This window comes from Oryx dammah, unplaced genomic scaffold (assembly GCF_014754425.2).
Source record: "Oryx dammah isolate SB20612 unplaced genomic scaffold, SCBI_Odam_1.1 HiC_scaffold_13, whole genome shotgun sequence".
In the NCBI taxonomy this organism is placed as follows: Eukaryota; Metazoa; Chordata; class Mammalia; order Artiodactyla; family Bovidae; genus Oryx; species Oryx dammah.
The window spans coordinates 38911638-38935693 of NW_024070197.1; the positions used below are offsets into that span (position 1 = coordinate 38911638).

The window sequence follows — 24056 nt, forward strand, 5'->3', positions numbered from 1 at the left end:
CTGGAGTGGAGAAGGGAATGGCTCTGAAGAGATGCCCCATGCCCCACCACTCCCGACTGCCCTACTGGCTCCCTTCTCTCCTTTATGTCACCTACTTGATCCTGGGGAACATATGGATTTGAATCCCAGGGCTAGACAGTCTCTAAGGCCCCTTCTGCTCCCATTTTTTGGGATTTAAGGTGAGACTGAGGTCACTTGGTGACTGAGTGTTCAGGGTAGGGGAGCAGGAACCAGATTTCAGAGCTGTTAATAAGGCTTAGTGTGTGTACAGGGGTGGAAATATTGCTCAAGAACCCCCGGTAAGATTCAGGAGCCCCCATCCCCAGAAGGGCCCTGACTCCAAGTTGTATGCTGCAGAACAGCATACAATTGGAAGCAAAGAGCTGAAGGAAGAGGGACAAGGATGCTGTAAATGGCTGAAAATTCAAAGCTGCGGCCTTCAAGGCCAAGAGAGGTTTGGGAGCAATAGAGTGATTTGTCTAACACTGGAGCCACTTCCTAGCTGTGCAGCCTTGGGGAAGTAGCTTGCCCTCTCTGAATCTGACTCTTTTCATAGGTAAAGTAGGGATATTAATAGTATATCCCTCATGGGGTGGTTGTGAGAATTAAAATATATGAGCATATGGAGTCTGGCACCGTGGCTGGCAGAATTGGTGCCATTGCTGTAGCTAGCATCCTCGTGGGTAATGTAGACTTGACTTTGGATGAGAAAGAGTGAATCAGATTGTTGGGGAGTTTGCGGAGGAAGCGGAACACTTGGTGAACGTGTGAATGGTGCCCTCTGCTGACAGGTTTTGTTCTGTGACAATCTCGCTGAGACACACCCCCTAGGCCACCCCTGGGCTGCTTAGTGACACGAGGGTGAATGCTTTAGACACCTCACATTTCAGCCCCTTGTCAAATTGGACTCTGAAACAGGGGAAGGAGACTTTATTCTTTTTTTGTTAAGAAGGCCTTCTTAACAAGCATGTGTGAGATGCCCAAGAGACATCTGTCAAGGGAATGAAAAGCAGAAGCCACTTACCTGTCCTTGGTTTCTGTCTCTCCTTAAACACGCCAGGTATGACCAATAGGTAGCTGGCCAGGGTGATGGCCTCTGAGGGCATGGGGATTAGAAGGTGCTTGGCAGACTGGATATTTCTGATTATAGTCTGAAGCAAGTCATTCATTCATTCCTTTGGTTTAATTTGGGACTAAGACTAAATTGTATCAGTCTGCTAGGGCTGCTGTAACAAAGTACCACAAACACAATGGCTTTAAGGACAGAAACACATTGACTCACAATTCTGGAGGCCAGAAGTCCAAGGTCCAAGTGGCAGTGGGGTAGGTGCCTTCTGAGAACAGTGAGCGAAGATCTCCTGACTGTCTCCCTGTGTCTCTTCACACCACCTTCCCTGTGTGCCTGACTTTGAACCCAAAGGCCCCTTCATAAGGACACCAGTCCTGTTGGGTTAGGGCCTCCCCCAACTCCTGCATGACCTCCTCTTCACTTAATTCTTTACATCTCTGATGATCCTTTTTCCAAATAAGGTCACATTCTGAGGAGCTGGGTGCTAGGACTGCAACATATGAATTTGTGGGGGCACTCGGTTCAACAAGTAACAGCCATGAGCTCTGGAACCAGACTGCCTGGGTTCAAATCCCGGCTCTGCCTTGCTGAACTTTGGGACCTTGGGCAGAGTTCCTACCTGGAGGGCTGTTGAGGACTAAGTGGTCTCAGCCATATAAAGCACTTAGAGCAGCACCTGGCACAGAGAAGTGATAGGTAAATGCTGGCCATTCTCATTCATGCTGTCATTCCCATGTCGGTTAGCAAATGCCTCCCGAGCACCTGATGGGATGCGGGGGAGTCACGGGTATCAGCCGATGGTGTGAACAGCGTGGGCTTTTCCATGCCTCGGGGCCCTCCGTGGTATGCACAATTGGGAATCTGCCAAATACTCCTACACCTAGGCCTCCTTATCTAGCACTTTCCATCATACCACTAAGTGCCTACCATAATCCTGCCAATTAGGCAGGCTGGCAGGGTGGGGGTGGTCACTCTCCCCAATCCACAGATGGAGAGACTGAGGCCCCTGAGGGGAACCACATGCCAAGTCAGCAGAAGGGCTGGTCCACCGAGCTGTGCCACCAGCGTCCGGGCCCAGCCCTGCTGCTTCTGTGGTCGCTTTTGGTGATGACAGGGGGACCGCCCTTCTCTGTTTCAGGGGGAGATAGGCCGGGAAATGTACATCATCCAGGCGGGGCAGGTGCAGGTCTTGGGTGGCCCGGATGGGAAATCCGTGCTGGTGACGCTGAAGGCTGGATCTGTGTTCGGAGAAATAAGGTCAGAGTGGGGCGAGACGAGGGCCCTGGGCAAAGGCTGGGGAAGGGGGTGTGACCAGTCGGGGGGACCACGTCCCCAAGGGCCTTTTGGTGGGTCTGAGGAAACCTCTGTGCAGGCAGCACCGGCACTTGCTGGCATGTGAGAGAGGTGGGCTGATACCGACCAGGGTATGGAAATTGACAGGAGGCCAGAGAAGAAATCAGGCAAGGCTTTATTGGGGGCCTCACCACACAGGAGGGAGAAAGAGCAAGCAAAAGTTTCCCTTGCTCACTTGCTCCCTAAGGTGGGGTCAGGGGGTAAGCTGGTTTCTTATATGGGCTCAAGGTAGAGGTGTGTTCAGAGGTTGGGCTAGGGTATCAAGGAGGAGACGTTTGTCCAGGTGCAAGCATTGCAGCCCTGCAGTAAAGGGCCCCAGGTCCCCCAGCCTGTCTCAGGCCCAGCTCTCGCCCACCTGAGGCCATCATGGTGCTCCAGACAGGGGTGACAATGAAGATGCTGGTGAGATCATCTCCCTCTCATCTCTGCCCCAGCTTGCTGGCTGTTGGGGGCGGGAACCGGCGCACAGCTAACGTGGTGGCCCATGGGTTTACCAACCTCTTCATTCTGGATAAGAAGGACCTGAATGAAATTCTGGTGCATTATCCCGAGTCTCAGAAGTTGCTCCGCAAGAAGGCCAGGTACACTTTTTTTAATTAAAAAAAAATCCATGTAGACTTTAATATGCATTTTTCTTAAGGACTCAGACTTTCTTTTACATAACCATAGTACCTTTGTCAAAATTAGGAAATTGGAGATTGAAACAGTACTGTTATCTCATCTCTAATCCATAGTCTAAATTTGCTAATTGTTCCAAGAGGGTCTTTTATAGCTTTTCTTTTCTTCTTTTCTATTCCTGGATCCCCTTTGCAGGACGTTGCCATGTTAGTGTCCTCTGGTCCCAGATCTTTATTGATCTTAAGAGGACAGGCCAGTTATTTTGCAGAATGCTGCTGCGGATGCTAAGTCACTTCAGTTGTGTCCAACTCTGTGCGACCCCATAGACAGCAGCCCACTAGGCTCCCCCGTCCCTGGGATTCTCCAAGCAAGAGTACTGGAGTGGGGTGCCATCCTACCCCTCCCTTAAGTTTTTTTGAAAAGATTTATTTATTTATTTATGGCTGTGCTGGGTCTTCACTGCTGCGCACATGCTTTCTCTGGCTGTGGCCAGGGGCTTCTCTCTACTTGCAGTGCTCAGGCTTCTCATTGCAGTGGCTTCTCTTGTTGTAGAGCATGGGTTAGAGTGCTGGCTCAGTAGTTGTGGCACACAGGCTTAGCTGCTCAATGGCATGTGGGCCAGGGATTGAACCCACATCCCCTGCATTGGCAGGCTGAGTCTTTACCACTGAGCCGCCGGGGAAGTCCCCTCCATTTAAGTTTACATGATGTTAATGTTTTCTCATCATTATCTTCAGGTTCTGCGTTTGAGGCAGAAATTACTGAGAAGTGATATTGTGTCCTTCTCAGTACAGCATATTGAGAGGCACGTGGAGCTGCTTTCTCACTATACTGATGATTTTTACTCTGATCACTGGTTAAATTTTCCACACGTTAAAGTTACTATTTTCCTCTAAGTAATGAGTGAGAAGTCAAGACGATTTGGATTTCCTGTTCCTCCTCATGCTTTCACTTACTACTTTCAGCCTCCAATGAAGGCTCCCAGCAATGATTGCCATGATGGTTGCAAATGGTGATTTTCTATCTCCATCATGCCTTCTACATTTATTAACTAGTGTCCTACTATATGGAAGAACTTCCTTTCCTTTCCCATTTATTTATTCATTTATCTATTTATAAAGATACAGATTTGCTTTATTCCATGAGTACCCTGTTACAATCATGGTTTTGATGTTCCAGTTGTTCCAGACTGGCCACTGGACACCTCTTCAGGCTGGGTGTAGTGAACTTTTGTTACGTCCCTGTTATATTTTAGCACTTCTTTGCTTATAGGCATAAGAAATTGCCCTGGATTCATCTTATACTTTCCCTGCTGCATCCCTGGAAATGGTCATTTCTCCAAGGAGGCTTGCTTCCTTTTAGAAGGGAATGGTTTTCAGAAACTAAGGTCTGAATACTCCCTGGTAGCTCAGCTGGTAAAGAGTCTGCCTGCAATGCAGGAGACCCCGGTTCAATTCCTGGGTTGGGAAGATCCCCTGGAGAAGGGATAGGCTACCCACTTCAGTATTCTTGGGCTTCCCTGGTGGCTCAGATGGTAAAGAATCTGCCTGCAATGCTGGAGACCTGGGTTTGATCCCTGGGTTGGGAAGATCCCCTGGAGGAGGGAACAGCTACCTGCTCCAGTATTCTTGCCTGGAGAATTCCATGAACTGTATAATCATGGGGTCACAAAGAGTCGGACATGACTGAGTGACTTTCACTCACTCACTCATTGCTACTGGGTTACTATTAGGCCTTCACAGTGGATAGAGCTGGGAAATATACCCACATGTACAGTTGGAAAAGGTACCCACATGTACATTTTTGTGTATAAATGCAAATATATACATATATGTACATCATATACATAAACATCAACATCTATTTTTTTGTCTGTGTCTATCTCTATATCTCTATTTCCATCTAACAATTTTCATTCTAATCTCCTTTTCCAGATTTGTAAATTTAATTTCTTTTCCAACACTGAGAAATTTGACTCCCTTTATCCTCATTACATTTATTCATTTGTTCTATCTTACAGTATAATGTAGTCCCAGAATTCCTGTCCCACACTATTGGAAAGAAGAAAGCCTTAAGTAGAGAGTAGTTCTTTCTGTCTTTGGCCTGAGTACCTATGATATACATGTTGTATTCAGAGTTGTTTGGATTCTGTGTTTTCTTTCCTTTGCTGTGATTGTTCTCTTCATTTGAAGTACAGCTAAGTTCATACGTTTCATTTTTCATTTCATTTTAGTGTTCCCCCACTTTGATCTTTGTTGATTTTATGTGTTTGGAATATGTAGAACATTAACATGGCAGAAGTTTACAGAACAGTACACTCAGAGTCCCAAACACCCCTCCTTGTTGCCACCCACCCTCTACAGGAACCTAATCTCATTAGTTTCTGCTTTTTTCTTCCTGTGTTTCTTTTTGCAAAAATAGGAAGATTCGTGACCATTTTGTTATTTCCCTGTCTTACAGAAAGGGTAGCGTGTTGTAGATTCTCGTTTGCACCTGACTTGACATTTTTCATGTGACAGTAAATCCCAGAAAACATTCTCTGTGAGTCTATAGACAGCTTCCTCGTTCCTTTTGACAACTGCAAAACATTCCTATGAATGGGCATGTAGGCTAGTTCCAATATTTTAAAATTATAGATAGTACTGCAATGGATAAGCTCATGTATGTGTATTTTGTATTGTTGGGGGATTGGTAGTTTGTTTGTTTTTTTTGGCTGTGGTGTGTAGCTTGTGGGATCTTAGTTTCTCAGCCAGGGACTGAACCCTGCCCCTGGCAGTGAAAGCCTGGAATCCTAACCACTGGACTGCTAGGGAATCCCCTGGAATAGGTAAGAAAAGCAGTTGTTTTGCTTTCAAACCCAGAAGATCAGGTTTTTAATTGAGCAATGGATGCAGCTTGATGTGGTGGAAAACAGACTTAGGAGAGTGATAGGATTCAAATGCTGTCTGTGTGCAGTACTGGCTGCGTGACCTGGGAAAAGTTGCTTTCCTTTCTGGTCTCAGTTTCTCCACTGGAAAACAAGGGTGATCACTTTGTTGTGGAGCCAATTAAATAAAAACAGTGTACGCGAATGTCTCCAGCAGGGGGCCCAGCACACAAGAGAGCTTAATATATGTTAATAATAATGATTGTTCCTCTTTATCCATTAAATCTTCTCTATAATTTTCCATGGGATAATATCTTTTAAATCCACCTATCTGGTATTTCCTCCCATAGCTTTTATCATATATTCATATTTTCCATTTCAGTCACCAAGAAGAAACTACACCAAGAGTGATCATGATCGAGGGAAAAAACTCACCAGTATCCATTCATACAGCACAATAATTTATTGAGCTGATATGTTGAGGCCCTGGGGACATAGCAGAGACCAAACAAAGCTTACATTCTAGCCGGGGAGACCAACAGTGGTGATATGTCAGTTGGAGATAAAAGCCATAAGGAAATATAAAGCCACCTGAGGAGACAGAGGTGATGGAGGGAGCTATGTGAGATAAGTTGGGTCAGGGAGAGTCATTCTGAGGACATGGCACTTCAAAGGAGACCTGCCCGGAGTGAAGGAGTGAGCTGCCTACAAGGAAAAGCATGCCAAGCAGAGGGAATAGCATGTGAGAAGGTTCAGAGGAGGCACAGACTTGGTGTTACACAGACACCAGCAACAAAATGAGCATAGGTTGTTATGGGGTGGGAGGAGTGGAAGGGGTGAGATTGGGTAGGGCCTTGTAGGGGAAGTCTCATCTATAGCTTTAGTATTTAGTCTGAGGGAGACGGGCGCTATGCAGGGTTTTACACTGCAGAGTAACTTGCTGTGACTTAAGTTTTTAATGAAATCCCTTTGGAAGCTCCCAGATGAGTGGAAGCAGTGTCAACCTTAGAGCATAATACAGACAAGGCGCTGGGGGTCTCCTGGGGAAGGAAGCTGCCCCATAACTCATCTTACCTGCCTGCTCACAGAGCAGCCACTGGGCCCTTCCAATGGCTGGTCTACCTGAGCTTCCGCCAAAGAAACAGGAAATAAAAATAAAGTCAATTAACATATAAGTAGCATATTCAAATTTTGCCAGGTCTGCCTGCTTCACCCTACTCTCCTGAGGGAGAGTCAACCCTCATTATTCATCGATTCTGTATGTGCAGTTCACCTACTCACTAAAATTCATTCATAACCCGCAAATCAGTACTCAAAGGCTTATAGGGACATTCACAGACGTGTGCCCAGTGGCAAAAATTTGAGTCACTGGAAGTGTGCTTTCCAGCTAAACTGAAGAAGGTGACACTCTGCCTTCTTCTTTCAGCTCAGATTGTAAACAATTGTCTTTCTGTGGCCCACTTCGCACCATGTTTTTCACATTTTTGTGAATTTTGTTGGTGATTTTGCTGTTAAAATGGCCCCAGTAGTGCTGAAGTGAGGCCTCGTGTTTCCACGTACAGGCCTGAGTCACAGAGCCACGTTTGTTGTAAATGAATCTACAATATTAAATAAGACGTCTTTAAAATAGACACCACACACACACACAAGACAAGGTTACAAAATGATCAGTTGATGAAAATGTTGTGTTGAGAGGCTCTCAGTAACCAAATCCTGTATTTTCCCCAAAAGCCATTGCTCAGTAGTCACTAATTCTGTGTCTGCAGACACCTTACAGAGCTTAACTACCGCAGATAATGAGAACTGACTTTAAGTCTGAGAAAGGGCACCAGGTTCCCCCTCCCCTTCCCTTCCTGCCCCCCTGCAAGAGGAGCATGGCTCAGAAAAGCCATGCTTAGAGCTGTCATCCCATCCCTCCGCCTTGCTTAGGTGTGGGTTTGGGGATCCCACAGAGGCCTCGCTCCTGGCTATGCCGGCAGTGTGCTGGCCGGAGGCAACCAGAGAGGAGGAGGGGCTGGTGGGCCATGCCACACAGAGGGGGCGGTGACACAGCTCTTCAGAGGCTGCTTCTCTGGACAGGCAAGCTTCAGGAGAGAGGCAGGGGGTCACAGATGAGCTCTGCCCACCCAAGCAGAGATGGGGCTGAGAACCACAGGGCCTGGGGATGCCTGAGTTGGTGAGAGCCCCATGTGGGATTCTGTCCAAGCTGCCCACTTTACAGATGGGGGACCCAAGGCCCCAAAGATGTGAGATGCTCCGCTCTCTGACTCGGCCAATCCAAGAAATGAGGCAACAAGGTCTCATGCACGCTGCTCTCTCCAGGGGTGAATTATACAGTAATTATAGTGAAATGCATGTCAGCTGAAAATGAGGATAAATTTCCTTAATCTGGAAATGTCCCAGAAGTTAGCTCAATGTTTCAAAACAGAGACAGCCATTAGCAACCAGCAAAGGTCCCATAGCTGCTGCCGCCAATGTCATTTGAGTACCACACTGAGCCTTCCCACAGACCGCCGTGCTGTGAATTATGGACTCAGATAATACAGGTGACAGTGCCAGGCCTGGAAGAGGCCCCTCATGATCACTGTGTTTGCGGCCTCCCGGGGAAGCCCAGCTAGACAATGCAAGTCTTGGGCAATTAATATCAATATGCACTATTTAAATCCATTGCGTCTGATTAGATAAGCAGCTAGTAATGGGCTCATTTTTAAACAAACAAGTTTTGCTGGACCCCTGATGAATGAATTTGCCAATTAGTCGCCTAGGCCCGCTAGATTGCAGGCGAAACTCATTTGTTCTTGAGCCAAACCACTCACCACATATCAATAGCATGAACAATTCCTTAGAAAAGGCCAGGGCTCTTTGATGGAACCTTCTTTCCTTATTTAGAGAAGCAGAGTGGTATATTGCATTGAGATCTGGGTTGTAATTCTGTCTCTGCCACCTCTTGCAACCTTGGGCATGTCACTCATTTCATACTGAGCCTTAGTTTCCCCTGTTCTTTTAGGTACAATAATCCCTCTGGCCAGCACACTGCAGGCACAGCCAGGAGCGAGGCCTCTGTGGGATCCCCAAACTCACACCTACCCTATGGTGTATTGTCACAGAGTATTGTGATACTCCTTTGTAATCATTAAGACATTGGGTGCTGGGGTCAAAGGCATGGGTTTGAATTTCAGCTCTGCTACTTCCCAGCTGGGTGGCCTTGGGAAAATTACTCACCCCCTCTGGGCTTCCATATCCTCATTTGAAATGAGGGAGACTAATAGGACCTTCCTGTGAGGATTAGTGCAAGGATTATTCTGATAAAGAACAGAGAGTGGATCAGTTATCTATTGTGGCATACCAATGTTACCACAAATGGAGTGGCTTAAAACCATGCATATTTATTATTGCAGAGTGTCTAGGGGTCAGAAGTCTGGGGACAGTTGAGGTGTGTCCAGTACAAGGCAGTCATCAAGACGTGGGCCAGAGCTGGGTCTTACCTCAAGTCTCAACTAGGGAAGAATCTTCTTCCGAGGTCCCACAGTTGTTGATTGAATTCAGTTCCTCGTGGCTGTGGCACTGGGGGCAGCTTCTAGTGAGTCATTGGACAGTGGCTGCCCTCAGGTTTAGGCCTCCCCCAACATGACTGCTTACTTCATCAAAGCCAGCAGGGGAAAGAGTCTTCTTGCAGGACAGAGGCCACAATCCTGTGTGACCTACGTTCCCCAAAATGACATTTGATCTCCCTGGTTGTATTCCATCGGTTGAAAGCAAGTCACATGTCCCACCACACTCAAAGCAGGTCACACAGAGGTGTGAACACCAGGAAAGGGGACCACAGGGGTCACCAGGGAATTCCTGCCTGTTAAGGTCTGAGCACACAGCCTGACACATATAGACACTCAGTGTTGATGAGGGTGATGGTGATGATGGTAAAATGACAAGCCAAAGAAGGAGAAGCAAGAAGCTCGGCTCTTTTTCCTCTGGGCATCCTATTTCCGATTCCTTATATTAAAGTATCCTGTATCATTTCCTGTGTAACCTCAGAAAAGTCACTCAACCCCTCTGAGCCTCATCTATAAAGTACAGGCAGTAAGGCCCCACATCATTATGGTTGTTCTGATCGTTCAGTGAGATGTGATGTCCCAAGCAACACTGCGCTGGGCTCAGAAAAGGACTTCAAAACTGTCAGCCAAACCAGCCTGCATCATACAACTCAGCTAAAGGACTCTGCCCTAATGAGTGAGGAAGGCTTCGTTCTCTCCCAGAGCTTGCCGGTGACGTTAGCGGTTGCTGCTTTCTTTCAGGCGAATGCTGAGAAATAACAACAAGCCCAAGGAGAAGAGTGTGCTTATTCTCCCTCCACGGGCAGGCACCCCCAAGCTCTTCAATGCCGCCCTGGCTGCAGCAGGAAAGATGGGTGCCAAGGGAGGCAAAGGTGGCAAGCTTGCCCTCCTCAGGGCCCGACTCAAGGAGCTGGCCGCGCTGGAGGCAGCCGCCAGACAGCAGCAGTTGCTGGAACAGGTAATGCAGCTGGAGACCCAGCACCTGGGCCATTTTAACCATGTGCCAGGGAAAAGGCCTCAGGACCCAGGCGTTCCATTGTAGGGACTAGTTTTCCTTCTTTGTGTCAGTCTGGATTCATTGGTTGCAAGTGACAGAAATGCGACTGACAGTGCAAGCTCGAATTAGCTTGGGAAAACGGATACTGGAGCAGGTCACTGAAAGGTTCAGGCAAGCCTGGATCTACCAGTTCAGATGATGCCAATAGGATGAGACCTGCCGTCCTGTCACCTCTGCTTCCCTGGCGGGTGGCTCCATCCCCAGGCAGGGCCCCAAGGGCTTAAGATGGCTCCCCCTGAGGGTACATCCTCCTGGCTGAGCAACTGCCACAGAAAGTACCTCTTTCCCAGCAGTCCCAACAAGGAGTCCCAGGGTTCCTAGTCACTGGACAGAATTGAGTGGAATCATGTCAATTCCTGATGTGTGGAGCACCAGGGTGGTGCTCTCTGGGGAGGACCAGCTCATGTGCCCACCCCTGGACTGAGGGTGGGGAGGGGTTGGGGTGAGGAGTGTTCCCCCAAATGGAAGTTCGGGTGCTGCTGCCGAGGTAGGAGCAGTGGTTGTTGGTAGGGAATGTCCCTCCCCAGACGACAGTGATGGTCTCATATCTAATGTTGTGTCTGTGACAATTTAAAAGATTTGAAAGGAAAAGGCAAGGCAACAGGCATGGTGCCAATGGTTCCCACCCTCTAAGTCCAAAGGGAATTTTTAAATTAGTTCTGGGACTTTTTTCTGTGACTAATGCCAAGAATGCCAATTAGAATGATTATACTAATTATGGTTGTTCATAACTGTCCTTTAGGAAGGCTGCTGGGAAGGGGAGGGAGTTGGGATTAGGCAGAAGCTCAGTGACGGGGATGGGGGGGGCCACGGCAGTCTACATGACAGAATTCAAAGGAGCCTGGTGAACTCAGTCTCAATCCAGGTTGGTGTCAGAGTCTAGGAGACCTGTTCAGAGGTCGTTTGACAGCAGGAGTCAGGAAATGACACCCAAGTCACCCAGTGTTCCAAGACATTCTCCAGATACATCCACCAATGGCCCCAGACTGAGAAGAGATGTGACTATCTGGCTCACAAACTGTTAAGGGCAGGGTCAAGCTGGTTTTTAAAGTTGGGCTCTTATGTGCTGGCTCGCGTATGGAGCTGAGTGAACGTGAGCTCTGACAGTGTTCTCAGCACAGTGAAAGGTTTTTATCTGAAACGGGTTAGCAGTTTGTTGCTTCTAAGTGTTAGCTCTTCACCCAGGCAGCTTGAAGATGTGCATTAAATTTGCATGCGTGTGCTCATAAAAGGCAGTTTTAGAATGACCAGGGCAGAAGGGTGGAGTGCAAGGAACTCTTAAACAGCAGCCTAAAGACACAGGTCCAAACCCTGGTTCTGTCACCCTGTGTCCGGGGGAAGCTCCTCCAGGACATTCTGGGACCCAGATTACTCCTGGCTGTCACACGGGGTGGCAGAGATGAAGCAGGATACTTTTTTGGATACTTGTATAAAAGCATGTTAAACAAGGTGAAACATTTGATCAACCTTCCTGTGATCCTTCTGGCTCCATTCACAGCAGAATGCTTCAAGAAGATCCCACAAGGGGTCCCACTAGGCATCCTGCCCTGGAAGTGTGTTGTCAGAGTTTGGGGGTGTTGAGGTGAAACAGGCACACCAAAACATGCAGAAACACCAAGACAGGGAGCTGCAGGTCCCAGAACTGCCGTGGTATCTAGGAGCTTCTTGGATAACCCCACCTTTACCCAGTTCTCTTCCTCAGCACCCTCTCACTGGAGCACTCATCAGGGGGTCTCTAGTCCCCATAAGCACACTGACTGCTCTCATGTGAGACTCCCTAAGAACCACCAGGCCTTCTCCTCTGGGGGCTGTTACCTCCCCAGCTTCCTCCCACTCAAAGATGGGGTCAGACAGCAGGAGGGGCCATGGGTATCCACAAAGGCTTGGATTTTCACCCACTTCCCTAATTACACCCATAGGAACCTGGGTCCCTGAGAACCCCGCAGGCTGGAGACTGGAGATACCCACCAAGTCCACCAACACAGGGGCTCAGTTCAGCCTAACACCAGTGGTACCCAGCCCATTCTTCCCTGGGGTTCTCAGCCTTAGAGACCTTCCGAGAAACAAGCAGGCCACAACTGATCCTGCTCTCAGCAGCCTTTACCTTATATTTATTTCTGTCTCTCTCTCTCTCTCTTTTTTTTTTTTTGACTGCACCCTCTGGTTTGTGGGATCTTAGTTCCCCGACCAGGAACTGAACTCAGCCCTGGCAGGGGAAGTGCAGAGTCTTGACCACTGGACCACCAGGGAATTCTCAGTCTTTACCTTATTTGCTTAGAGTTTTTCTCATACTCCAGCGAACACACATCCAGACTAACTGGGCAGGGCAGGCCGTCTAAGCTCTGCAGAGGCCTTTGTGGTGGTCCCTCCTGGTCACAGCCTCTCTCTCCTCCCTCAACAGTTCAGTGCAGGGCTCTGCCCTTCATCCTGCATTCTCACTCCAGCTTCCAGCCCTGCAGCTCCACAGACACCTAAAATATCCCAAAGACCTTCACCAAACCCTGCCCAGACTCTGAATCCTTAAACTTCCCCACGATATATGTTTCACCAAATAACCCTGATGCAGCTGCGTCCAACATTACAGCTGTTAGATTTCACCTGCGGAGTGCCATCGTCCTCTCAGGGGTCCGAGGATGGGGAAAGTGTCCGAGACCCCTCCAAGACCCCTCTGTTTCACTAGTCACTCTTTCTGGATTCCAGGCCAAGAGCTCGGAAGACGCTGCTGTGGGACGGGCGGGATCGGCCGCCCCAGAACAGCCCCCGGGTCCAGAGCCAATGGCCCCAGAGGCCCCCGCCCCAGAGCCGCCGGCCCCAGAGGCCCCCGCCCCAGAGCCGCCGGCTCCACGCTCTCCACCACCTGCCTCCCAGGAGAGGCCGAAGGAAGATGAGGAGGCCGTGCCACGGCCAGAGGAGCACTCGGTGCGGATCCACGTGACCCCGGGCCCGGATCCCAGCGAACAGATCCTGTCGATGGAGGTCCCTGAGAAGCAGGAGGAGAAGGAGAAAAAGGAGGAAGGGGAGGAGGCAAGGAAGGAGGAGGAGGAGGAGAGAGGCGGCAGTTAGTGCACCTCCCGCCCGCCCCCAGCCCCGCAGGTGCACGCTCCCCACCACCCGGCACCCCACCTTGCGCCCCGCCCCCTCCTTCCCCCTGCACCCCGCACCCTCCGCTCCCCGAAGGCCAAGACACTGGTCCGCGGTAGTGGCCTCAAGCGCTCGGCCGGTGGTCCCGATCTGACATCAGTTTCTCCATCTCCCGGGGCTGGTCTTGAAATTAATAAACTTCATAGTGTCTGTGCTGGGTGAGTTCCTACCATCACAAGAGAACCTTGCCTCCTCTGCACCTGTAATTATATTTAAGAACGAAATACTTTTCTGTAGGGCTTCAATACATAGGAAGCCTTGTTAGAGAAACAGAGCTGTTGAATGTTCGGATTTTCCCCTCAGGAATTTGTCTTCCCCTCATTTCAAGAACAGAAAACATTTCTGGGAGAAGTGGGAGACAGCTATGCTGTTCCTTTGGTGCATACGCATCTGACCCTTGGTCTGGTGCTGTCTCTCTACTGGGCAGTCACAATAGGAAAGCAATGCTCCTTAGGACAGTTAGTATTTATCTTCCGCAGACATTATCCCATTGTGCCCAGTGATGCTGTTTTCTTAGAATAGATGTAATGGAAATGGTTTACTGGCAAGAGGCTGTGAGCGTTTCTGAGCATTCACTCTGCCAGTTACCTAATCCTCTTCATCAGGGATTAACTCATTACTTGTTTTTGACACCCTTGCTGCAGAGATGATGATGTGTGCTAAGTCACTTCAGTGGTGTCCGACTCTTTTCAACCCCATGGACCATAGCCTGCCAGGTTTCTCTGTAGGATTCTCCAGGCAAGAATACTGGAGTGGATCCCTCCCAGGGATCATCTTTCCGACCCAGAGATCAAACCCAAGTTGCTTATGTCTCCGGCATTGGCACAGAAGTTCTTTACCACTAGCGCCACCTGGGAAGCCCTAAGAAATAATGGTAGCAGTTTCCACTAAGCCTAGAAGGTGGAGTCTCATGACTAACAACCACTGACATTTCTGAACTTTCTCCAGAACAAGCCATGCTGCTTTTATAATGAAAAAAGGAAAAAGAGTCATTCAGTCGAATGAATATTTATTGAGAGGATTATATTTGCAAACCAAATGGCTCTTTACGTGGGGGGGGGGGGCGGGGCGGGGCGGGGAGTGTGGGTGATTAAAAACAAAAACTAGTATTGGGCCATTTGTTTCCATCAACAACAATGAATGAAAAGACCTGGCATTCCAATAGGTCCTGCCCATATAAAATTAAAGAAACCTGGTTGAACTACAAAAGGGGCCTCTGAAGGCTGGCAAAGTTGTGTTCTTAATCCATTCAAATGAAAGCACAGCGTTCATTTCCCTGTGAAGAGTCAACAATATGGGAATTCCCAGACTGGCCTAAGTATTGCTAAATCCCAGGGTAACAAATGGATTCGCCTAGTCCCTATTGTATCATGTGATCTTAGTAATCTTTCTATTGAATATAGCGATGAGCAGTGTTATTAACTGACCTTTCAAAAAACTTTTATTTATTTTTAAAGGTAATAACCTGTTTACTAAGTCACTTCAGTTGTGTCCAGCTCTCTGTGACCCTATGGCCTGTAGCCCACCAGGCTCCTTTTTTCATGGGATTTTCCAGGCAAGAATACTGGAGTGGATTGCCATGCCTTCCTCCAGGGGATTTTCCCAACCCAGGGATCGAACCCATGTCTCATTATGTTTCTTGCATTGGCAGGCAGGTTCTTTACCACTAGCGCCACCTGGGAAGCCAATAACATACTTACATGTGTACAAAGGATAGTCATTAAAAATTCTCCCTCCTACCCCAGATTCCCAGCCTCCTTGGTCCCCTTCCTGGAAGCAACCATGATTATCACTTTCTTGTTTATTCTTTCAGAGATATTTTTAAGCTTGCACAAAGAAATACGTAAATTCACTCTGATTTCCTTCCTTCCCTCCCGACCCCCCTCTAAATGATAACATACTAGAGCTGCTCTTATTTTTCACTTGATATATTTTGGAGATTGTTTCCTATCAGAACATAAAGGGCTTGCTTATTTTTTCTGGACTGCAACCTAGCCCATTGTATGGATGTACCATAACACTTAGGGGCTTCCTCTGTGACTCAGCAGTCAAGAATCTGCCTGAAATGCAGGAGAGAAGGAGATGCAGGTTTGATCCCTGGATTGGGAAGTTCCCCTGGAGGAGGGCATGGCAACCCACTCTGGTATCCTTGCCTGGGGAATCCCATGGACTGAAGAGCCTGGCGGGCTACAATCCCTGGGTTGCAAAGAGTCAGACATGACTGAAGAGGCAGAGAACAGGTACACGCACTGTAACGCTTAACCTCTCTCCCACTAATGGCTGTTTGCATTGTTTCCAATCATATGCTATTAAAAATAATGCTGCATTAAAAAATACTGCACAGATATCATTTCACTGGTAAATATTTTTTAAATAGAAGTCTGGAGGCTTGGGCTAATTTTTTTCTTTACCATCCCCATGCCTCTTTATCCTATTTGGACACTATGTTCTATGACCCAAGCATAGAGAGTGCTTCCATCTTTAGCAAGTATTTCAGATATATCAGTCAGCTTATTGCCTTTCAGTGGATGGCAAAAAGTTTCAAAGGCACCTTCACTGTTATCTTCTACTTACTAAGGAATCTTTGTTATATAAATGTACTTATTCTTTTAGATATCAACCCTTGAGTGTATACTGCTTATTATATAAAGCGAGAGATTTTTGAGGTTTCCAAGAATTGTCCTGGAAAGAAAATTGATTTTGAAATGAGATCAGCAGTGTCTTAATTTCACTGAGAAATCTCATAAAACTGGATACTTTCACCAACTTTGGATATTAGATAAACTGAATTTGAGGCTGACCTTATTCTACAAATAGAATGAGATGGGCTGATTGCCAAGATATAGATGATACAGATCAGGAATACTGTTATTCTGCAGCTGAAACAGGACTTTTACTTATATGTGTTGTCTCTACTAATTTAAAATGTTTCAACATTTCCTGCATTTTGGTAGAAAATGAATATCAAGTTATTTTTTTTAAACCGCGTAAATATTTTAAATAAAATGAAAACCAAAAAGCTGTTTGCAGTTTCATTATCCAAATGTATTCAGCTCCCTGGAATATTTTCATTTATTTTCTTAGTAAACATGAATACTGCGTTTGCGCTCTGGCTTTTATCCTATTATAATGCATTTTAATTAAAAGTATTTAGACAAATGTTCCTGGCTTGAGGATTTGTTTCAGAAACTGACCAAGTATGACAGACACTTTTATGAGAAAAATGAAGTTTATTTTCCAGCTCAGTCTCCCTAGTTGATCTCCTGTGGACATCCTTGGGGCTATAATCTATCCTGTATTTCTGTTGCTGCACTGATATCCCTTATGAAACCGCCCCTAGTAGTTGGAGTCCCTCAAAAACAGCCCTTTTATGTCCACTCTTACACAGCCCACTCCTTACAATTTCTCCAACCTCATTAGATGTGTTCTAATGCTGACAAATAGATGGGGAAACAGTGGAAACAGTGTCAGACTTTATTTTTCTGGGCTCCGAAATCACTGTGGATGGTGATTGCAATCATGAAATTAAAAGACGCTTGCTCCTTGGAAGGAAAGTTATGACCAACCTAGACAACATATTGAAAAGCAGAGACATTACTTTGCCAACAAAGGTCTGTCTAGTCAAGGCTATGGTTTTTCCAGTAGTCATATATGGATGTGAGAGTTGGACTGTGAAGAAAGCTGAGTACCGAAGAATTGATGCTTTTGAGCTTTGGTGTTGGAGAAGACTCTTGAGAGTCCCTTGGAGAGTCCCTCCAACCAGTCCATTCTAAAGGAGATCAGCCCTGGGTGTTCTTTGGAGGGCCTGATGTTGAAGCTGAAACTCCAATACTTTGGCTACCTGATGTGGAGAGCTGGCTTATTTGAAAAGACCCTGATGCTGGGAAAGATTCAGGGCAGGAGGAGAAGGGGATGACAGAGGATGAGATGGCTGGATGGCATCACCGACACAATGGACATGGGTTTGGGTGGACTCTGGGAGTTGGTGATGGACAGGGAGGCCTGCTGTGCTGCGGTTCATGGGGTCGCAAACAGTCAGACACGACTGAGCGACTGAACTGAACTGAATGCTGACACTTCAGAGAGCTGACACACGTGAAATCTGGATTTACGCTGCCTAGCTTCCAATCCCAGCTTGACCGTGTACCTCTCTGAGCCCCGGTGACCTCATGGAGATAATACATTGCGCTGCACAGGGCCACTGAGACAATCGAATAATAAACTGGCATGGTCAAGTCTGCATGGGCACAAGAAATAAAGCCGACGTGCCATTTCCCCTTGCCCAGCCACAGTTGGAATAGATTAGAAGCCCCCTCAGAACTCTGTATTCTCTGAATTCTGCCACTGCTCGTGGTTATTATACATGCAGAAGGGGTGTGATCACATCTTTCTTTGCTCTTTAACTAATAGTCTGTACAACAGCCTGGATATACGTGAATTATAACAGTATCAACCACAGCTTCCCCCGCCATCCCTGAACGTCTTTAATCCAATCTCGTACAAAAACAGACCCAACCAATGCTGATTCTCTTGGGATGGTCACTCCATTCTGGGCACCTTTCATGGGCAGCCTTCATGGGTACATGACCCATGCAGTCACACATGGACCTGTGCTTGTCACCATATTTAAATTCTTAATAATTTGTAAGCAACAGGGCTCACATTTTTATTGGTACTGGGCTCCACAAATTATGTAGGCTGTCCTGCTATCTGAAAAGACCTGTGAGGAGGGAGACAGAGCTGTGTCTCTTCTGTACTCAGCTTCCTGCTTCTTCTTCCTGCTTCCCTTTCAAAAGCTTACCTTTCAATCATGTTTCCTGACTCGAGCAGGATGACCCAGGCTAGGCCCATTGACTCTTACCTGGGAATCTGAATCTTGAGGGCTCTTGCTCCATCCTACTTGCTAGCAGAACCCTGATTTAGTTTTGGGCAGCAACATGCCCAGCCCCAGGGGATGAAGCCCCCTTGTAAGCCAATCACTGCTCTTCAGACACTTTATGCCAGACATTCACTCTCCCAGCCTCCCCTGCGGCTGGAGGTGCTCACTGGAGCCAAACCTAACCAATGAGTATACAGGGAAGGATGATGGGTGGGCACCCTAATAAAGGAACCCCACCCCATGCTTTGGTCCCTCTTTCTTCCTTGCAATGCCGATCAGCTCAGTTCAGAAAATTCTGAAAGAGATGGGAATACCAGACCACCTGACCTGCTTCTTGAGAAATCTGTATGCAGGTCAGGAAGCAACAGTTAGAACTGGACATGGAACAACAGACTGGTTCCAAATAGGAAAAGGAGTACATCAAGGCTGTATGTTGTCACCCTGCTTATTTAACTTATATGCAGAGTACATCATGAGAAATGCTGGGCTGGATGAAGCACAAGCTGGAATCATGATTGCTTGGAGAAATATCAATAACCTCAGATATGCAGATGATACCACCCTTATGGCAGAAAGTGAAGAGGAACTAAAAAAGCCTCTGGATGAAAGTGAAAGAGGAGAGCAAAAAAGTTGGCTTAAAGCTCAACATTCAGAAAATGAAGATCATGGCATCTGGTCCCATCACTTCATGGCAAATAGATGGGGAAACAGTGGAAACAGTGGCAGACTTTATTTTTGGGGGCTCCAAAATCACTGTGGATGGTGATTGCAGCCATGAAATTAAAAGACGCTTACTCCTTGGAAGGAAAGTTATGACCAACCTAGATAGTATATTAAAAAGCAGAGACATTACTTTGCCAACAAAGGTCCGTCTAGTCAAGGCTATGGTTTTTCCAGTAGTCATGTATGGATGTGAGAGTTGGACTGTGAAGAAAGCTGAGCGCTGAAGAATTGATGCTTTTGAACTGTGGTGTTGGAGAAGACTCTTGAGAGTCCCTTGGACTGCAAGGAGATCCAACCAGTCCATTCTAAGGGAGATCAGTCCTGGGTGTTCATTGGAAGGAATGATGCTAAAGCTGAAACTCCAGTACTTTGGCCACCTCATGCGAAGAGTTGACTCATTGGGAAAGACCCTCTTGCTGAGAGGGATTGGGGGCAGGATGAGAAGGGGATGACAGAGGATGAGATGGCTGGATGGCATCACTGACTCGATGGACATGAGTTTGAGTGAACTCCAGGAGTTGGTGATGGACAGGGAGGCCTGGCGTGCTGCAGTTCATGGGGTCGCAGAGTCGGACACAACTGAGTGACTGAACTGAACTGAACTGAACTGAACATGCATTTTCTCACATAGATACAATTTTAAAAAGAGGAAAGGAAATTCGGATTTACTCTCTGAACTTTCCTATGTATCATACAGTAGTGTTAGTCCTAGTGATTGCATTGTACATTACCTCCCTAGTACCTATTTATTTTATCACTAGATGTTTGTACTTTTTTGACCACTTACCTCCAGTTTCACACCCCTCCCCACCCAATTCTGCCTCTGGTGACTACAAGTCTGATTTTCTTTCAAGAGGTTTGTTTTCTTAACTGTTTTTTGAGATTTCGCGTTTAAGTGAGATCTTACAGTATTTGTCTTTGTCTGACATTTCATTTCGCATAATGCCTTCAGTGGCCACCCATGTTGTGGTCAGATTTCCTTGTTTTTTATGGTTGAATAATATTCTACATCATTATATGGAATATATATATCATATTTATCTCAAGATTTTTTTAATTAAAAGGTACTTTATTGCTAAAAAGTCAAAACAATTACAAACTATCAAAGGTCATTGATCACATATTACCATAATAAATATAACAATAAAAGTCTGAAATATTGCAAGAATTACCAGAATGTAACAGAGACATGAGGTGAGCAAATGTAGCTGGAAAATGGTGCTGATAGATTTGCTTGATGAAGGGTCACCACAAAACCTCAGTTTGTATGTCGCACAAGTTTTTATCCATTCAACCATTGATGGATACTTAAGATTGTTCAGGTTCTTGTTATTTCCTGGCCTGGTCTTCAGCTTTTCCCGAGTTGACAAGAGCTACCTTGCGTATTTTGAATACATTTATCTTTGGTTTATGAACTTCCCACGTGGCGCTAGTGGTAAAGAATCTGCCTGCAGGAGACACAAGAGATGCAGCTTTGACCTCTGGGTTGGGAGGATCCCCTGGAGGAGGAAAAGGCAACCCACTCTAGTATTCTTGCCTGGAGAATCCCATGGACAGAAGAGCCTAGCAGGCTGCAGTCCATAGGGTCACACAGAGTTGGACATGACTTAACGACTAAAACAACAACAAACAATAATAAGTACATGGCTCCCACTTACTCCAGGCCTCCCCTCTGGCCAGGGAGCAGCAGTCCTACACTTCTGGTTCGACATGCCACAGGTAAGGCATTTTTCTGTGCTTTAAAAAGAAGGAAGGAGGTCATTATCCCCCTCCCTTCCTGAAACACCCCTTGGAAAACTTAAATGAGCTTGAAACCTAACTCCAACCATTTTGTATATAAAATGTCTTTCCTAGAGCTAGACAGCCCTTAGTGTCTGCTTTTACCATCTAATATAGCCTCCAAGTTCTGGAACTTCTCCATTTTGAAGTAAATACCTGGGGAGAAGGCCCTAGGGGTTTAACTTTGGTGTCTGGGCCCAACTGGAGCTCTTTGGCCTCTCCCTGAGATAAGAACAATTTGATCACCCTTTCAGAGGAGGGCAATTCACTAGACAAATGGCTACAGATCTAATTATCCTGGTATGTGAAGAGTCTCAGGAGTCAGGGCTTTTCCTGGAGCCCTGAGAAATTCAGAGTAGCTTTATTTCCCTGCTCAGGTGTGTGCGCTAGGTCACTTCAGTTGTGTCCAACTCTTTGTGACCCCATGGACTATAGTCCGCCAGGCTCCTCTGTCTATGAGATTCTCCAGCAAGAATCCTGGAGTGGGCTGCCAGGTCGTCCTCCAGGGCATCTTCCTGACCCAGAGATCGGACCCGAATCTCTTATATCTGCTACAGTAGCAGGCAAGTTCTTCACCACTGAGCCATCAGGGAAGCCCCCACAGTCTCTATAAAAATGAGCATGCAGACTGGGGTAGTCAACCCCACCTTTCACACCTCCAGATTCTGAAACTCAGTGTTTTGCTCCTTTAAGAAAGGGAAAAAAGAACTTGAAGTGTTCCCAGACGGTCCAAATGAATAATTCCTATCGTACTGAAAGCTTCCATGTTATCAGCCTAATGTACGTGAAAGGTTTTAAAATCAAATTGACCTGAATTCCATGGAGGATACTATATTAAACGATTTGGAGGCAAATTTGTAAAACAAACAAACAACTAGGAAACAACCCACTAGGAAAGAAAGTTGCCAGGAAGGAGTAAGAGCCACAAAAGTTTGTACCAAAAAGTAACCCTTGGCATTCCATCAGAATCTAAATTTACTTAAAATAGACTGAGGATGTTGTTGTTGTCAGTGCTGAGTCATGTTTAATTCTTTGCAACCTCATGGACTGCAGCACACCAGGCTCCCCTGTCCTTCACCATCTCCTGGAATTTGCTCAGAATTATGTCCATTAAGTCAGTGATGCCATCCAACCATCTCATCCTCTGCCACCCCCTTCTCCTGCCTTCAATCTTTCCCAGCATCACGGTCTTCTCCAATGAGTGGGCTCTTTACATCATGTGGCCAAAGTATTGGAGCTTCAGCTTGAGCATCAGTCCTTCCAATGAATATTCAGGGCTGATTTCCTTTAGGATTGACTGGTTTGATCTCCTTACAGTCCAAGGGACTCTCAAGTCTTCTCCAGCACCACATTTCAATACTATGTTAAATGACTGGGCAAATTTGAAAACAAAACAGCACTCACCAGGAAAGAAATCGGCCAGGAAGGAGTAAGAGCCATGAAAGTTTGTACTAAAAGTAATACTTTGTATTCTATCAGAATCTAAATGTACTTAAAAGGATAGGGCTAAGGATGTAGGTAGATCCTTTTTAATATTACTCGTTTGGATCACTACATGATGACTGTGGAAAAGAAATTTTTGAAGACTAAAAAAGGAGATTAGAAACTTTGACTAAAAAAGGAGATTAGAAACTTTGCGTGATTCAGATTTGAATTATTCATTTCAGTCTAGGGTAGTTCTTCCAGATATGAGTAATAGCCCTGAAAACAAGAAACTGAAACAAATAATAATGCTTGTTGAATCAGCATTTCTCCGCCGTGGTTAGAAGGAAGTCTAAGGGCAACCCCCCCAACAACATACACCTTTAATGGCAGAACTCTAACAATATCTGCATGAGATTGCCAATATGCAAAAAAAAAGGTGGTATTTCTCTTAATTCGTCGGCTAATGATAGGATGTTGAATGATACAACTAACAAACCACCCAAAGCTATGCATTGCTTGGGGATTTGGAGTTGTTCTACTCAGCGATTTCTTGTTACTAGTGAAGAGCATTAAACAAAAGAGGCAAATTTACTCTTTTGGAAAAAGAGAACAAAATAAGGAAGTGGTCAGCTATAGAAAATATCTGTGTTTCTTTCATGTTTTGCTTCATCCCAAACTTTGGTTTCGGCTGAAAGCTTCCTTAATTCTCTTTTTATCCCATGTATTAGTAAGCTGCATATTTCCGGGATCTTCAGTGGGCTTTCTTATACTGTGCTCAGTTGAGTGTCTTATTACTCATACTTAGCACACAGCTGCTGACCTCAGTGCCATTCGAACGCTTGTGCCCCCTGCGTTGCCACTGGTTCTTTCTTGGGTGTTTGGCCTTTGGTCTTACTGTTGCTTAGATGTGGCGTGTGTGCGTTCCTGGGTGTCCCTGCCTCATCTTAGCCTTCTTGTCCTTGTGTGCCTGCCAGCCCTGGGAATGCCAGCCTCTGCTTCCTTTACCCTGGATGTTCTGTCCAGACATCTGGGCTCCAGGTTTACGTTCCTTTTCTTTTCTTTTTTTTTAAATTAATTAATTAATTTGGCTGTGTCGGGGCTCGGTTGCGGCACACGGGAAGAATCTATTGCGTCGTGCTGGATCACTTGTTGAGATAGGAGGATTCTAGTTGTAGACCGTGGGCTTAGTTGCTCCTTGGCATGTGGGATCTTAGTTTCCTGACCAGGGATCAAACCTGCATCCCCTACATTGCAAGGCAGATTCTTAACCACTAGACCACCAGGGAAGTCCTCCTTTCTTATTATTAGAAAACGTTTTAGGGTTTTATGGCTACAGAAATGATATGTGCATGAACCTATACTCCAGTCCTTGTTTTCTTTGAGGCCTGCATTTTATATATATTCCCTCCACCCCCAGGCATTGAAAGTAGTCTTTCATTTTCCTGCTTGCAGTTGAGCCTCAGCATGGCATTCTGTCCTTTCCTTTTTTCATTCACATCATGAAATACATTTTTTGAGGTAGTCCATTGGTTTATAACTTTGGGGCCACTTGTCTTGGTAATCCTCTTGATATCTATCCTACCCCCCAAACTATG

At 46.4% G+C, this 24056-nt stretch overlaps 1 protein-coding gene across 1 annotated transcript in view; it reads left to right on the forward strand.

Annotated features, from left to right (window-relative positions):
* Window positions 1–13577, forward strand: part of LOC120873324 (cyclic nucleotide-gated cation channel beta-1) — a 49622-nt gene extending 36045 nt beyond the window's left edge. Inside the window, exons 17-20 of the mRNA XM_040254124.1 lie at window positions 2208–2326; window positions 2857–3003; window positions 10199–10415; window positions 13215–13577. Of these exons, the coding sequence (XP_040110058.1) occupies window positions 2208–2326; window positions 2857–3003; window positions 10199–10415; window positions 13215–13577 (846 nt within the window). The remainder of the gene's footprint in view (window positions 1–2207; window positions 2327–2856; window positions 3004–10198; window positions 10416–13214) is intronic.
* Window positions 13578–24056: the final 10479 nt, after the last annotated feature.